Raw genomic sequence first — 18,140 nt, forward strand, 5'->3', positions numbered from 1 at the left:
TATAAGTGAGTAACAACAATGATTTTTTTGTAAAGAATTAGAATTGGTAATTACAAATCAAACGCCTGTGACCAAAACCATGTGTGCACTGGAGAGAGGCCAAGGATTGGATGAGCATGCAATCTGAGCACTGTTATGGCCCACTGATTCTCACTGGCCTTCAGTCTCAGCTCCAGAGCTCTCGATCATGCCCCTTTTTGTTCATTCTTGAACAACCAGAACTCACCCGCACACCTAAATGCAACTCAATTCACTTGTACCATACACGCATTAGAAACCTCAATAGCTCTGAATTTTAGAGTAGAGACCCCTTGACTTTGCCAATACTTAGTAAAGTCAATTATAATACAAAATTGCACTAAAGCAAAGAATTTACAAATTTCAACAAAATCAAAGGCCTTACTTTTTTTCATAACATAGGCAATGTATATACAGTACCATATTGCTAAAGCTATTGGCACAAAAGCAAGCCCTAATTGCTTTTCCAATGCCATTTTTTATGTCAAGGTTCGAGCTAACGTGCATGCGCTGCTCTGCGAGACTTATTGTAGAGGAGTGGGGAATAGAAGTCCTGTCCACTCTCCGCCCATATTTGCCATTGGCTTGTGTCATAGTCCATCCTAGATGCTGGCTATGATTCGTCAATAGGCTTGTTAGTCCCTCCTTAGTACCGCCTCCTCTTCATTTGTCACCTCCCATGGCGACTGGCCCCTTTACTTTGATTATTACACGGTGCATGTTATTTAGACTGTGAGCACTATTTACTTTAATGAGGTTCTCTTACTGCAGGCACGACATGATTTGGTGCCTTCTTTACCCCCCCTCCCTCCCATTGTCATGCCTTCTTTCCTCCCCACCCTCCCTCCCATTGTCTGTGCCTTCTCACCCCCGCCCGCCCTTCCTACTGTAATCCATGATGGCTACCATTTGCAATGCAATAGGTCTCACAAATGCGAGACCTATTGCATTGCAAACGCTTGTTTTCTTCATGGAGCGCAATGGCAGGCAGAGAGAGGGTGGGCCAAAGAACAGCTGGCAGTGCATACACCATAACCCCCCCCCAAGTGTGTGGCAGCCCAGGCTGAAACAGTTTCCCGGGCACACACAGAGCGCCCCCGAGTACTTCACAGGTCTTCTAAAGACCATTCGCTTGTTAACGAGGCTTTGTTGGTTTTTCACCCCTTCTAGAGCCCCCACATCACCACTCTGACTATTGCTGGAAGAATTAGCACGTTACACAATACCAAGCCCTGTCAGCTGAAACCCAGAGGAATCGGGTTTCTGGATGCTTGTGCTCCAGCGGAAAGGGCAAATTTACATATCCTCTCTGTGTCAGACCCGTCATCACACTAACTCATTCACACTCGCATTCGCTGGTGCCCATAACACCAACACTCATACGTCTCACTTGAGTCTGCACACAGGAAGGAAAGAAGCGCTGGACATGTGGGGGTACCTTATTACCTATAGGAAGAAAATTCTTTACATTATATACACAATACCCTTAGTATTGATAGACTCCTAACTTTAACATCAAGGCACTCCACCACTTGGTCGATGGACTAATTAGTTGGACTAGTTGATGGTGATTTAGAACCAGCTAAAACACATTTAGAGTTCAGAACCTTTTAATCAATACCTTTTTAAAGAATCACAAACTCATTTTCAGTTAATAAAGGTTTAGTTTATCTAATTAATTCACTTTCATTGGCATCGTCAACATCTAATCAAATCTGCATAATTTCATTGAATATTTGGCACAAATTGACATATCAGTATATTTACCTAAATTTTGATATCGGTGACCATTTCCAAAACCTGTCAGCCCTGCATAAATCAATTCCCTCTGGTAAAATTCTCAATCGAATGCAGGCTAAAACCCACATAAGTCAGAGAAAAGTTATTTCGCTCGGAACGCCTCAGTCCCAAAGTTATCCACAGGACTAAGCAAACGTGAAAGCAAATCGATCAGCAGTCACCAAAAGAGTCTCGGAAACGCACTCCTGGAACGCGCACATTACCCTCATATAAGTTCCCCTTTTATAATAAATTCTAAAATAACCTGCAACAATTTCTAAAATGTAAACACTCCGATTGGCTAAGCCCTTCAAATTTGTAATATGGTACGTTGTTCCCATGTTTCTTGGTTCTCAGGGAATCAAATAGGTCATCCTTTGGCTTGTATAGTTCTCATGCGAACAGTTCCGATGTATCAACATGTTGACCTCTGAGTATAGGTCGTCATTGTCTTTTCTGTCATTCACACTAGCTGAATTTTGGCGGTCCTCCACGTTCCTATGCTTGACGAGGAACACTGTGCCCTGGTCGGAGTACGCCTGGAGATCTTCAGAGCCATCCGAGTCTGCACAGTAGACATCGCGCTCACACGACGGTGGCCACTTCCAAACTCCATTTTGAATATTGCGGCCTAGTAGGCCCGAATGCCAACTTAAGCAAAACAAGCAAAAAAATCATTAATATACGGAAATGAAGATTCTAATGTTTAAACCCACACTAATCCCATTATATATTAGTATTTTCCTAGCTTATAGCAACATTTAAAGCAATAATACTCACCATTCCGCAATACCAGGAACGCAAACCGTTACAAAGCAACATAAATCATGCAAATTTCATTCACCACACATTCCACAGTTAATATGCGTACCACAGTTAATCATTAGAATTATTTGCCATGCAATTAGCATTTAGTCCCTTGGGTAATTCGTGTTTATTAAGGTGCAAGGTTGATTAATGTTAACACTCAAAACAGTTAATATTAAGAAGAGTTACGTAATTAGTATTTTATCATGCAAAATAGAGAAGGTAAACGCAATTTTTGTTTTACCTGCTCCACCACTTGAATCGGGAGGTGGGAGACTAGCCTTGAAATCGGTAGTCTCCCGCCTGAATCGGGAGGGTTGGCATGTCTGCTGTGGTGTTGAGTGCAGGGTTTTGCAAGAAATTAAAATCACCCCAGTTAGCGTTGAAAATACATGAAATCACCCCATGAATAACACCTTCAGTTTAGACATTTGTACAATTGAGTTCTGTACTCTTTCTGCTTGTAATTGTGATATCACATGTTCCTAAACTCCTTAATTCGGGAAACATCCATTACAACGCAGTTGTTGCATTGCACTGCTTTTACAACGCAGCTGTTACAACACAACTGCCTTTACATCGCATGCCATTACAACGCATGCCATTACAACGCATGTCTCTACAACGCATGCCATTACAACGCATTATAAGGTAAGTAATAGAGATTTTTTTATTTTATGGTGGGTATGGGTTTTGGGTTGGATGGGAATAGTAATTTTCACCCCTAAACTTTCAAACACTTTCCCTACTGTTGCACTTACAGGAGTGGGAATAGTAATTTTTACCCCCACACTATCCAACACTATCAATCGCGTTCCCTACTGTTGCACTTACTGGAGTGGGAATAGTAATGTTTTACCCCTACGCTATCCAACACTTACCCTACTGTTGCACTCACTGGAGTGGGAATAGTAATTATTACCCCTACACTATCCTATACATACCCTACTGTTGCCCTAAAAGTATTATGTGTTGTAATGGTATGTGTTGTAATAGTATGCATTGTAATGGAATGCGTTGTAATGGAATGCGTTGTAATGGTAATTTTTTTAAATGCTTTCTAATGGCATGCATTGTAAAATCATGCGATGTAATGGTAGTTGCGATGTAAAAACCTTGTTGTAAAAGCATGCATTGTACTTGTTTGTGTTGTAACGTCATATATTCCCTACTTCTAGGTGCAGCCTCGATTGCCATATTGGAATAAATATGAAAAGAGATACCATTCCGTACAAAGAATATATTTTCCTTAATCGCTTTCTCCAGAATTTACTCAATTTCTCTGTAATCAGAAAAATTGACTAGCATAGTGCATGGGTAATTAGCAACTGGTGCAGCGTGTGAAGGGAACACGAGGTAAAATGAGATTGACCAACATGATCTCCTTTCCTTTAAGCACACTGGTAATTTTCAAATTAAATCATCTTTAATGGTTCTCAATCTGCTCTTACTCATCACTCAGATTTGCTTTCTCCTTCTCAAACTGTGCTGTTTGCTCTACAGTAATGTTTAACTTGCCCTCGCAAACAGAAACCTGTTTATTAGACCTGGCATCCTTGGTGTCATTTCACCTATCTTTTTGCTTCTCCCTCCTGTTCTTTTTTAACTGTATGCTGGACTTCATTTTGCTGGTTTTTGAACTCGGGCACGTTACCACTGCTGATTAGTGCTAAAGTGCAAGTGCTCCCTGTGTAAATTGTGATTATGATTGGTTATCCATGATTGACATATTTGATTTACTGGCAAGTTCCTAGTAAAGTGCACTGTGCAAATGCTACTAGTAGGCCTGCAGCACTGCCCCACCCACATGAGTAGGCTTATAAACATGTCTCAGTCCTGCCTCTGCAGTGTCTGTGAGTGCAGTTTTAAACTTCCATGTCGACCTAGCAAGTCTACATCTAAGGCACCCCTAACATAGGGCCAAGGTAGCCCCATTGGCAGGGTGCAGTGTATGTGAAAGGTAGGACAAGTGCTGGTTTTGGTTTAAATGTCCTGATAATGAAATCCTGCCAATTTCATTTTCCACTATTGAAAGGACTATCTCTCCCATAGGTTATCACTGGAGCTGCCTTGTAACATCTTACAAGTGTAACCTTCAATTGGAAAGAGATATAGATTTGGAATTTGGGCTCCCTGAAAAATACATATTTTAGTGAAGTTGTTTTTTAAATTGTGTTTAAAAATGCCACTGTTGGAAAGAGGGCATGTTCATGCTTTACCATCCTGTACCTCTGTCTGCCAGTAAAATCCTTGTTTGGATTAGACTGACAGTTGTGCTGTTTGTGCATTCACTGTAAACAGTCACACAAAGGGAGCTTAGGTGCACCCTGCATATCCTGATTGCCCATAATCAGGCTGATTGGGCTTCCTGAGGTGGAGTGTTGGGAGGAGTTGTCTCTGACACCTCTGTTTCTCACTCAAAGCTGTCTCCACCCCGCCTGTAGTGCATCTAGAGTCAGGCCAGGGCAAGGCAGGATCTGTGCACTACAAAGACTATTCTCTGAAGTATGTCTACTTCAAAGGTAGAAAGGGGAATACATATTGGATCTGTGACCCCTCCATTTTTAGAACACTCCTGTACTAAGAAGAGATTCTGCCAAGAAGAAGAACTGGAAAATCTATAGGAGGGGAACTGCCATTCTACTTGTTGCTGTGTTGTGCTGGCCTGCTGTTTGCTGCTTCTTTCTTGGCGAGTAAAAGTACTGGACTCTGTTTTTCATCACCCTGCATACCAAGGTTCTCCAAGGGCTTGTGTGTGCTTGCCTCCTGTTAAGAAGTCTGAAGGCCATCAAAAACATTACCTGCAGCCCCTGAACTCCTCTGCTGGAAGTCCTGACTTGTCCAGTGGTGCCAGTTCCAGGTCTTTGGAGGTGGCTTCTGCTGCAATAAAGAAAGAAAATCCACGCACCGAACTTCAGCGCCTGTTTTCCCGCCGCAAGCTTGTTGAGCGGTTGAATAACCAACACATTACCACGGTGCAGCTGAAGAATGAACAAAGCACCTGTCTTGCGGCTCCAAGATTGCAGTGTCTCCGATGCCTGATACACCCGCTCCGACTCCGATGCAGGCGCTGCTGTGCCGCTGAAGATTCAACGCATCACTTGCGGTTGGGAGAATCGACGCAGCACCTGTTTCTCCGCTGCCGCTTTGTCCCCAGTGCACCCAGATTCTCCACGCAATGCACTTATGCGCCAAGCCTGAATCGACGCTGGGCTTCAGTAAGGACCAGAGGCTGTGTGGCCGCAGAAATAACGCACCTCCTCCCCTCGCAGTAAGAAACCAACACATCACCTCCTCTCACAGTAGGAACCGACACATCACCTTCCCTGACTAGCAGTAAAGAACAGATGCATCACCTGTCCTGGAGCAAGGAACTGACAAATCATCTTCCCTGCAAGCAACGAAACGATGCATCGCTTTGCTTTTCCTGCACCTCACCTTTCCTGCGCCTGTTTTTGTCTTTGAGTTTTGACGTGTCTCAGGTGCTTTGTGCTAGATGTGACGCATCCATAGTTTCCTATGACTAAACTGTCTTGAACATTTTAAAAGTGATATCTTTGCTTATACATGTTGGATTTATGTCTTGTTTTATTTAGATAAAGATTGGTTATTTTTCTGAACTGGTGTGGTGTCCATTTGTAGTGTTTTCACAGTGTTACTGTGTGTTTATGTACAAATGCTTTACACATTGATTTTGAGATAAGCCTGACTGCTCATGCCAAGCTACCAAGGGGGTGAGCAGGGGTTATCTTATCTGTGTAATTCCCTTAACCTGACTAGAAGGAAGGGTCCCTACTTGGACAGGGTGCAAATCACCACCAACTAGAGACCCCCATTTCTAACTCTGTTGCTCCATTTCTTCCTTTATATCTGCGAGATCACCCATCTCACACTATATTTTAGCCAAGTGCTCATTAATGGTCCTTGCGATCTCGCTGTTCTTTCATAATTTCTTCAAGTATCTCTTTCAAAAGTGGTATTAAGTGAATTATTAAACTTTGATTAGGCTTGGAGGTCACAGAACTCTCAAGCACGTGAAGCTGGGTGGATGTCAGGATCTGTAATTTCATTTCTTTTTTTAACCCCATGTCTTCTACGTGTTGTTGTAGTACTGGTGACTCCCATTGCTTGATTTGAATCACAATCTTTGCTACAGCAGAGACTTCAGGCAGTGGCTTTCGCTTATGTAACACGGTCTTGGGGCGGATTTCTGTCAGAACAGGGGAAATATCCATTGGCTTATTAACTGCAGCCAGAGTAGGAGCATCAATTGCTTCAACTTTTTTTATCTAGGGCTGTAATAGATGTACCTGTACCACAGACAGCAACATTCTGCTGATTCAACAATGGCGTAACGCTTGAAGTACATATAGAGTAACTGTCTGCCGAATTCACTGAAAAAGCATCCTCACCCCCAGCCAAATTTCCACTACTGTCTGCATCTGTTTCTAGCCTAACCAGCTGTTATTTTTGCTGTTTGAATTTGGGGAGCTTCTTTTGTAGTAAATTAGCCTAACAAATCTGATATACCATCTGTAGTTTACCAAATGTGTCCGATTAGGGAGAGGGGGGATTGTATAGTAATTATTGCTTCTTTTAATAAATTCCTAAAGTTCAGAAGAATTTGACACTGACATGGACAGCAGCCATTGGTGCTTTGGCATTGTAGCCACCTTTGATGCTTCTGGGGCCACTGTTTGTGTTTGTATCCCAAGCTGCGGGTTTTTAATCACTAAAGGTTTTATGTATTAAGCTGCCTTATGGAGATTCTCAAATTCTCTATTTTAAAAACAATCTGATTAAATTGCTGCCCTAGCAATATGTGTCACTGGTTGAATGACACTTTTGCCAGGTGGAGGAAGTGCTGAATTCAATAATGGCCACAGCAGATGCCAGCTATGAAAACCAGCATGGCCATGCTCTTTGCCATGAACACAGATCCAAGCACGCTTCAGTTACAGCCTTGCACAGAGGCCACCGCCGCCTTCTAGAGCCCCCGCCGCCTTCTAGAGCCCCCCGCTACCTCACCTTCATCCCCTAGGTTTGCTCAAGCAGAAACTGGTGAGCCGTTAATAAAGTGTTTCAAGTGAATTGCACCATAAAAACAGTCAGCTTAATTTGGGGTTGCTTTTCGGCTTTGGCACCTTAGGAAGCAATGTTACGACCACATTGATACTTCTGAGCTGCAGCCCACCATTAGGAGCTGGCTTCAACATGACATGCATAGCCTGGAGGAGGACATCTGTAGGAACCGGAAAGTTATACTGTTGACACTACGTCCTCCATTTTGAGTGCTAATCAACAAGTACGATTAAATATTTAAGTTTGTTGTATGGCCTCTCGGGCAATGGTACTGGTACTAGTGGTGTGCTGAAGAGGAAGACAAAGAAAAACTTGCAACTGATGAATACTTGATGCAAATTGGCATTGATCAAGTAGGAAGAAAAGAGTAAATTAAGCCTGAAAGTAGAACCAGGGAATTTTTTATATCTATTTTCTGAGAGTGTGATGAAAGATTAGGTTGGCACAAAGCCAAGAAAGCCTGACTCAAAATCAAATAATTGCTTTGTTAAAGAGCGATGATACAACTGTAATTAAAAAGCCAATAAAGCAATAGAATCATACAGCCTAAAGAACAATATGTATGGGAAACAAAAAAGCAGTTACTGGATGGGAACAGTAATGAGAAATGCACAGAAAATCCAATGACCTAAATTCAAGAAAGATATGTAAATCGATTGGACAAATGGATGGAGAGAGGCCTTCTTAGTGATGATGAGGTGAGATACTAGATAGCTGAGTTGAGAATCTGGTCATGCCAATGATATGTTTCTCACCCAAAGTGCATAAGGAGCAAAGAAATCCACCTGGTCGGCTGATGGCTTCTAGCATTGGCTCATCATTTGAAAGAACATCAAATGCATTGATGTTTACCTGGCTCCTAAAGTAAATAGTTCAGTTCATATCTCCAGGATACAACTGATTTGCTATGCCACTTGGAAAACATTTCTTGAAACCCTAATAATCTGCTCATTACTATGGCTGTCACATCCTCATAAAGGTGCATTAGACATGAAATAGGGTTAAATGCATACAAACCTGTTTTACAAATGAAAAACATAAACAGGTGGGAACATATATGTATGTCGCTAGAAATTATTAAAATGATACTCCCCAACAATTACTTTATGTATGGCATGGACATTTTTCACCAACCCTATGGTACAGCAATGGGAAATTCCTTTGTCCCAGACTATGCAAATTTGACTATGGGGTGGTGTTAAAAAGAATATGTATGGGCCAAGCAGCATGAGAAATTTCTGGAGAATAAAGTCATTTGGTTACATTTTACCAATGACATATTTATAATTTGGGACAGAACCGAAAAGCACTTTACAGATTACTTTGAGAGCATAAATCAAAGCCTATATAATATCCATCGAACATGCATGATAAGCTCAGAGAGAGTAGAATTTGTGGGAACTGTCATCTTTGTGTTAAGGAGGAAATCTACAGACAATACATAGGAAAGCTACAGCCACAAATAGCGTCTTGCATGCTACAAATCATCATGTTCACCACTTAAAATGGCCGCTGTACAGAACAAGAATTGAACAAATATATGTTGTGCGAACTACATAAACACATCTTTCGATATTTACATGCCATACAACATCATAATGTAGTGTATTAATGACACAAAACCCTGTTAAAAAGTACATGATGGTAATGGTGACTCTTTGAAATGTTTTGGAATTTATTTGGTAATGAAAAAACCTGGATGTGGATGTAATAGAGTCATAATGTAAGACAATTAGAGTTGTGTTACATTATAAAGAGGAAAACTAAAGAAAATTATGGGCATAACTAGGTGAGGAACGTTTTGTACATCTGTAGCTATGAACTGGATGTAGGACAAGGACGATAAGCAGGATAATGGACATTTGTCTGATTAATATTTGAAAAAGACATTGGTGAATGGACACTAGGAGGAAATGGTGCTTTTAGCATTATTCATCTCTATTGTTTCTGATTAGGTATGGATTGGTTGCTTTTATATTTATTATGATCAAACGTTGACACTTTGTGAAATAATAATGATCATTGGTCTTCTCCAAGTAATGAGATTGCCCACTAAAGGGCTAAACTTTAAAGAGACAGCTGGGATTCAATAATCAAGTGATTGAATAAGCTTCTAAGATGTGAACGAAAAATAGAAGAATACACTTTGAGGTTTTCAAATATGGTAACGGTAATATAAAATTGGGTGGCCCCAAGTCTGATACAAATAGTAAAAGTATATAAAGATGAAATCCATAATGTGATTAGGTGTTTGCAAATAAATAAACAAAAGAGATTGACATTTCAGGAGAGTTTCCAGGATAGTGGCATAAGTGTGAATTTGTACAATGTCATTCACAAGTTTGTGATATTTAAAATTGCTTATAAGGAGATCGAAAAAACTGGAATTAATTCACAAAACTGCATTGTTGGTCCTGGCCCTCTCTACAGGGTAACCCCCAAACGTTTTGCCTTCCTTCCCCTAATTTTTGCTGAATTCGTGTTTGGTGGCCTTAGGACTCTGTGCACTTTACCACTGCTAACCAGCGCTAATGTGCTTGTCCTCTTCCTAAAACATGGTTAGATTGGCTTACATCTATTTGGCATATTTAATTTACTTGTAAGTCCCTTGCAGAGTGGTATGCCATATACCCAGGGCCTGTAAATTAAATGCTACCATTGGGCATGTAGCACTTATTGTGCCTCCCACTTAAGTAGCACCCTAAAACATGTCCCAGGCCTGCCATTGCAGTGCCTTGTCGACTTGGCAGTTAAACCCCCTTGCCAAGCCTTTTAAGTTCCCTTTTAATCACATATAAGTCACCCCTTATGTAGGCCCTTGGTAGCCCATAGGGTAGGATGCTGTGTAATTAAAAGGTTGGACATGTAAGTTTGCCGGGTAAGACACCGTCTTAGTATTAGACTTAGTATGTTTAGAAATGGAGAAAGAAACTCCTTCCGGGAAGAAAACCCTGCCAGAACGAAAGCACTGATATCAGACACTCTTACAAGATATTAAACAGAGAAGCATGGTGAGCTTGGCAGACAGCTGCTTGCAAGAGAGATAGTTATTTGCAGGCCAAGACTTTACAAATTACAAGCCCACATTAACATCACGTGGCAACAAGTATATGGCTTGAGGGGGCTTACACAAGTGAATACCCCAGAAAATCTTACACGTCACACGGTGTTCACCAAAAGGCTTTCCCTCAAAGGGAAGATGCCCCGCAGAAATTGTAGATCTGTAATTGTTGATAGACCGATACGCCAGGCCGGAACCTGCTGAAGACATTAATCACCATGCTGACATCTGCCCTAGAAGGATTGTAATTCCTGTAGCTACACCAATAAAGCTATTGTCTCCGTGCCGAAGCATAACCCTTGTGGGTGCTGGAAGACCATGCCTGGTTGATGTAGAAGGTAGCCTATGAAGACATGCTTAGCAACTGCCACATGCCCCTCAAACTCACCAACCTACCAATCGAAGTTGCTCCAAGAGGATCAATGGATGAGGCTGTCCCAGTGGGTCCAGCATCTGGTTCCAGTGAGAAGAAAGCAAGAGAGGAAAGTCGCAAGACAATTCCACAGCCATAGGGAACCATGGCTGTGCCCTCTGAAACGAGGTCACCAGAATGACCTCTGCTTTCTGACAACACATCTGAGACAGGACTCTGGGGATCATGTTGAACAGGGGAAAAGCATATCCCAAATGGGGAAACCAGACTTGTAAGAAAGCGTCCGTGGCTAGCACCTCCAGATGCGGCTTCCAACTGAAGAAGAGGGGGATCTGTTGATTGAGGCGGGAAGTGAACAGGTCCGCTGAACAAGGATACTAATTTGCAATTGAGACAGAAAAAGATCTTCGAATGGAGTATCCAATCGCTGAAGTCTTGAAGAAAGTGAGAATGTCAGTCCGCCACCGAGTTCCTCTCCCTGGGCAGGTATTCTGCCACGACTGAGATCCGATGTTGAAGGCAAAAGCGGCAAAAATCCTTGGCAATCGCCATCATCTCGGCCACGTACCGTCCAACGTGTTGACATAAAATGTCCATTCTTAGCAATATGCAAAAATCTGTCCGAAAGGGGAAAGGACTCTTGATCACAAATGAACCCGCGAGGAGTTCCAAGCAGTTTATATGGAGATAAAACTTGATCTCCGACCACCAGCCCCAGTGGCAAGGGACCCACATCTGGCCCCCCGGTCCCACCTGCTGGCATCTGATTCTAGAATGATGTCTGTGGAGCGGCCAAAGATTGCCATGCCATTGTAGGCATCCATGTGATTGAGCCACCATGTCAGCTCTGTCTTGGCCTCCTCTGAGACGCAAACCTGAACTTGGTAAGACAGACCCTTCTGCAGTTGCTGATTCTTGAGGCTCTACAGAGCCCTGTAATGGAGGGGTCCTAGAATAATGGCTTGGATGGAAGGGGCCAGAAGGCACACACTCCGAGCTACAGATCTCAACAAGATTGTTGAGCTGGATTTTCAGGGCAGGAAGGATAAACTGGGATAACCATTAGGAGGCACAGCTCATTGAGGCATACTTCCTCCTCCCCCCACAATTTTTATTAATACCAGCTCATACGGTATAATAAATTTCGTTAGACCAAAGAGCCAGGTATTTTTTAATTCACTTTTCCATTCACCCCTGACCCTTCCTCTCACACCCTTGCATCACACATAGTCTTTTCATTGTTAACAGTGCTCCCGCGTAGTCGTAGGTCGTAGCACGCCCCGTCCCGTAGAGGGGCGGGAAGACCCCCATGATGAAGCATGACACCAAGGGCCCTTTTGGTGTGTGAGGGGTATTTAAACAACTGATTTGTATTCTCCACAGCTGTGGGATACATCTTGGTCCCCGTGGGGAGTCTTGTTACACATTCAACCTACGGGTGGATCCCTATGTTTACTAAACTGGGATAACACCAAATCTATTTGGTATTCCAAAAACTTCATGCATTGTAAAGGGATCAGACAAGATTTCAGCTGATTTATGACAAACCGTTGGATTTTCCAGGACAAGTGTAGATGCACTGTTTGAGGGTCTTGGGCCAAGTGAATCAGTTTGTCATGGTAGATGATCAACATCACTCCCTCGGCCCAAAGAGTCTCCACTATGGGTCTCATCAGCTTGGTAAAGCATCAAGTAGCTGAGGAGAGACCAAAGAGAAGGACCAGTAACTCGAAACAATGACCGAACCATCTGAACTGGAGAAAACGATGATGTGAAGGGAAGATGGGAATCGTTAAGTATGTGTCCTTTAGGTTCAAATGGACCATCACTCACCCAAAGGAGGTGGATACCCTCAATTTTGAAAGGCCAATAAACTATCCAGGCTTTGAATTCCCTCAAATTCAGGATTAGGCAAGAACCACCAACTCTTTTGTAGACTAATAATATGGTGCTGAGGAAACCCTGGGATGAGGGGAAGAAAGGCAGATGGCGTCTTTCTGAAAGAGCGCCTAGATTTCTGCTGAGAGTACCTCTTGTTGTTATAGTGGAAAAATGCAGCTCCTGAGGAGAAAAATGTTTGAGAGGGGGCATTGTAAAATTCTAGTTGTAGCCTTGGATAGATTCGAGAACTCAGGGGTCCCAGGCCAGATGCTGCCAATTGTGCAAAAACAACCTTGTTCTGCCCCCAAACTACTTCTGCCAGAGAAATAATTCTCACCTGCTTATCCTGAATCCTGGAATGCTCCTTGCTGACCTCTGTTGTAACCCTTGCGGAACCATTGTCATCCCCCACAATAGTGGATGGGATAGAGGTAGTTTCAGCGAATTGGCCCGGTCTACAACTGCGGCAAGTGGCGAATGGTGGACTCTAAAAGTGGTGGGGCAGAAAATCGTTGAACACATGAAATAGCATAGAGAATGAGTTTGAACTGAAGGAGAGGTTATGACGGGGATGTATTCAAGTTACACGTTACAATCCCTGAATATGAGGTGGAAACACATTTAGAATTCAGACCAGTCTACCTGCGCCCATCAGTGACCTGGCCAAAGAGAGCACGAAAGAGCTGCAATTGGATCATAAATTCAAATCTGTTTCCAACAGGGGCCCCCAAAATACATATAGGCCCACTGCACAGAATGAAAGGATGCTGAGCCGAGACCGGCAGCTCTTCCCATTAAAACACATTTGCTTATATCTATTTGTCCCGTCTCCTTTTATTTGCATTAAATATAATTCTGTTACTATTTCTACTCCCTAGGCCCATACCTGGGGTTTGTGGGTAATGAGTCAGTTTGAAGGCTATGGGTACTGAGAGTCTCCTGGATTTTACAAGTCTTAAATAGGAACTTTTGGACAGACAAAGCATGGCATGTTCTGCACCTTCCATCGTGCACTTCAGTGCATTAATCTCTAGGGCAAGCATGCAATTCAGGGACAACCCTGCAACATGACTAATGTTTTTTATGCTTATATATAAATAATGACCTTTGACACCGATGGCATGCTGCAGTGTGGTGAGAGTGCACGTACACTTGCGAGCACATCAAAGACTATTCTTACTATGGACTTTAGATACAAAGTGCATGTTTTGTGTGCCAGGGTGTACTGTACCTAAAGTATGTGAAACTGCCAATAAATAACCAGTTTCTTAAAACCACCTCGTCTTCCTGTTTTTTTGTGCTATTGTAACATAACCCTTTTACAACCAGTGAAAATATAAACCAGGCAGAATTCTTTTTAAAAATATAATGAAAACAGGGCATATCCTTTATGAAACTTGCAGTAACTTGTTTTATATTTGAAGTTGTGGAATTCTGAAAAGAAAAAAAAAAATCAACTGTGCTCAATCATAATGTACACGGTTTTGAGTTTCTACATTGGCTGTATAGATAACGGTTCCAGGGCCCAGAGCCTTGCTGTACTAATGGTGTCATACACAGTTCAGACTGCACTCACTACAAATTCAAATTGGAACGAGGAGCTCATGAAACAATTTACAAAACAAATAAATCACTTACCTTACACTACACGTCCTCAGTGTCGTCCTCGATGTTCTAGGGGTGGGCGGAATTTGCATAATTGCGCTACGCAAAGCTCCGCGAAATGGTAAAAAATATCCGCGAGCACGCAGAAATTCCGCGACCACGAGGAATTGCTTGTTCCGCCCGTTTGCGATGCTTTTTTCCCGTTCGCGAACACTGTTTGCGTGCTTGGGGGGAAATCTCGCGAACACGCATTTTGGAAGAGCGAACAAGCAAAAAATTCTGCAAAGCCGTGGAATTTTCGGCAACACGAAATTACCCAAATTACGAAAATTACGTGAACGGAACGGAATTTACAGCCCAGGCCTAGTTCTGCAGCACAATATTCTTGACTCTAGTCCGAGCGCGAGGCAAGTCCCACAGCCAACTCCATTATCCTGTTAAGCAGCATGAGTGAAGCATCTGGACTGGCTGGAGCAGTCTGGCTCTCTGCTTTGAAAGGCACTGGAGCCCTGTCCCTGCCCTCCAATGGAGAGGTTTGAATTGTGCATGTCTGGTTGGCCGTAGCAAGGTAACCAGCCAAACCAACCTGCGCTCTTCAAACTAAAGTGGTCACTCTCACTGCTGTCAATCAGTAGCAGTGACACACTGGATCCGCCCCCAATGTCCGCTTGCTGGCAGAGAGTAAAAAATAAAATGGTATTAAAATCATTTTATTTTTCATGCTTTCCGTACAGCAGTGTTGGAGGGTGGCGGGCGATGCTCCTCTGCTCCTGACAAACCGCCGCTGACCACGGCCACAGAAGGGAAAGTCTCTAGGGGGATCTTGGTAGCCTCCACAGCCTGATGAACAGCCCCGAAATTGCCTGGCCCTGCGAAAAGCAGTGTCAATGAACACTTTCTTCAGGGACAACTGGGATTTATCCAGGGAGTTAAAGGTTGCAGCAAATTTCAATAAATCCCTAACAAAGAGACCTCTGAAGAGGAGACCCTGTGCCACTGCACCAGCCTCCGAAGAGGCCAACTCGGTCAACTTCGGGTCAATGTGCATCAGGATTGAACACTGGCGTTCAGTAGAGATGGCCACATTGGCGTTTCCCAGCGGGCATAATGCACGTTGCGCCCATTCCACAAGAATATCTTTGTCAATAGGAGAATTGGTGTTGTTGACCTGAAAGGCCAACTCCAGGATTTTGGTGAGGGGTCCAGATATGTCAAAAGGTTTATCATGAGAGGTGCACCCTGTCCTGTCTACGCCCATTTTTGGGGGTCCTTGGCCCACTGTTTCAACATGGTGGAGTCCACCTCTGGAATCTCCATGGTATTACCCGCCAGGTCAGGCCTGGAGCATGCTGTGCAAAGCCGAGCGTGTACCTCCTTATTGAAACTTTGTCTAATATGTTCCTGAACATAATCAGCAACCTCCTGGAAGGGGTCCAACTAGAGGTCGATGGTGGACGATATCCCCAGGCTTGAAGGTCAACTTTTTAGAAGCCTTTGATCGAGAGTCTGAAAAGTGCCCGAGCTCTTCCTTTTACAGGGTCCAGGAGCATCGTCTTGCCTACTATCTCTAGTATCAGTGGATGAAGAGTTCAAATCTGTTAGGCCACTGGGTAGGAACGAGTCCTACACATCCAGGGCCTGAGGAACGCTATAACCATGGTCGTTTGCGATGGTCATGGAGAGCTTCTCAAAAGCTTCAGCGTGAGCCCATCATTTTGCTTTAGCTTTCCTCTTACTAGGTTTATTGAGGAGGATGAAGAAACCCCTGAAGGGTTTTGGGCGGAACCAGTCCTGCTGGTGAGCGAAGTCCTTAAACTGATTCGTGAGGGGACCCAGAGCCCTGGCCAGGGCATTGTTAACTGAAATTTGGACACTATTATCCAGAGTGTCAAAGATGGCTGTATGTTCTTCTGGTAATATTCCTCCTCATCAAAAGGCTCAAAATGGGCCATACTGGAGGTAAAGCAACCATTTAAGATTTAAGACAACAAGGTGCCATAATCAAGGTAGCCGAGGGCTACACTCAGGGGGAGTGCAAAACCCCAGCAGATGAATAACCCAATGAAATAACATTGAGGAAGCCACTTGCAGAGCACTTTAGGCAGAGCCTATGCCAATTATTACCACCCTGAGCGCACTCTGATGCACCAGAGTGTGGGGAGCGCAAACAAGCACAGTTGAGGCCAAAATTGTCACAGGACCTACTAGCAGAGACAGGCGCCGCTAGAAGCTTCTGAAATCACCCGCCGCCAATTTTGAAAGAAGCATGGCGGCTTTGCGCATATGTATATGTGACCGTAGCCTGAAGGGCTAGAAATGGAATTGCTGCCATCGGGACGCGATGGCTGCAACCCTGTTCCCGCTCCCACTCCACAGAAAAGATCGCCCGTGAGAGGACACAAGGCTCAGAAGGCCTCAGCGCTCCCCCTAGAAGAGAAGGAAATGTTAGGTAGCAAGCGCAAATGGGTGACATGGGCCTAGTAGAGTTCGCGGGCATGGACAGGGAAGTGGACTGTCCAATAAATTTCAGTATTCATTCACACAACACATAGAATGGCGGAGGATGCCGACAAGCAATATAATACAAATAGCCTGAAAATAATAATCAACAACAAATATAAAGGACTTAACTGGCTGCAAAGCAGCAAATAAAGAGGATTTCAAAATGGTGGTGCCTGTTCTTAAAGGGACTGCGTTACCAGTGATTGGAAGATTTGACTGATTACAGACTATACGTTCATGGCAAATGTCGTTTTTTGCACTTGTATTGTTTTAATTGGCTTCTGTTAATGTGATGCAGTAGAGAGAGGGATGTATAATCGGAGAATCAGTCAGATTGGCTTTGCGGTTTCTACTGCTACATTCTTCCCCGCAGTAGCAAATCATTTTCAGCTGTCCTTCACTACAGAGGTATGCGACTTTGTGGAACTGTCTTCGGCTACAGCCATCTGCCTCGTTTCGTTGGAGATCTTCAACTTCCATTTCGGCGACTAACTCCGAAGGTAAAAATCTTTACCGCAGCTTTGACCCAAGGCCATCTGACAATGAAGTTCCCTCCCCGGACACTCCTGCAACCATGCCCTGTTGAGCTTCTACCTTCTCAGACATTCTTCTTCAAGAATTTTTCTAAGTCAGAAGGCAAGCTCTGACGGGGCCCAATTCGCTTCTTGTATCCTAGCCGCCCTCCATCGCGGCAAACCTTATCTTTCAACTTTGACCAGGTCTTGCTCAACCAGATGTCTGCGTTTGGCGCGTTGAGCTATGATGCGCTAGATTTCACTAAAACTTTTACAATTAATAACTTCGGTTCTACTTATTGAATTTTTGTCATTTTGGTGTAAAATAATTTATTGAAATGTACTCTAGTTTTCTAAATTGCTTTGGATTTTTCTTATGTTGTGTTTTCACGTTATTACAGTTTGTGTCCTGCATAAATACTTTACACAATGCCTCCAAGTTAAGCCTGACTGCTTTTTTGTGTCAAGCTACCAGGTTTAAGCACATGTAAATGTAGTGAGTATTTTTGGTTCACTC

General features: G+C 43.3%; 1 protein-coding gene across 3 annotated transcripts in view; it reads right to left on the reverse strand.

Annotated features, from left to right (window-relative positions):
- Positions 1–1,672: 1,672 nt before the first annotated feature.
- The window catches only part of LOC146858300 (uncharacterized), a 75,222-nt gene continuing 58,754 nt past the window's right edge, over positions 1,673–18,140 (reverse strand). For 2 of the 3 annotated variants that reach the window (XR_014979674.1, XR_014979675.1), the window contains exons 2-3: positions 13,339–13,488; positions 1,673–2,448 (exon numbers count right to left, since the gene is read on the reverse strand). Coding sequence is in view for 1 of the 3 variants with exons in the window: in XM_085646908.1 (XP_085503034.1) it covers positions 2,429–2,448; positions 2,849–2,933; positions 13,339–13,488 (255 nt within the window). In the remaining 2 variants the exon portion in view is untranslated. Of the gene's footprint in view, positions 2,449–2,848; positions 2,934–13,338; positions 13,489–18,140 lie in introns of all 3 variants that reach the window. The other variant, XM_085646908.1, reaches the window with a different exon arrangement.

The sequence above is a fragment of the Triturus cristatus genome, chromosome 3_2 (assembly GCF_964204655.1).
Source record: "Triturus cristatus chromosome 3_2, aTriCri1.1, whole genome shotgun sequence".
In the NCBI taxonomy this organism is placed as follows: domain Eukaryota; kingdom Metazoa; phylum Chordata; class Amphibia; order Caudata; family Salamandridae; genus Triturus; species Triturus cristatus.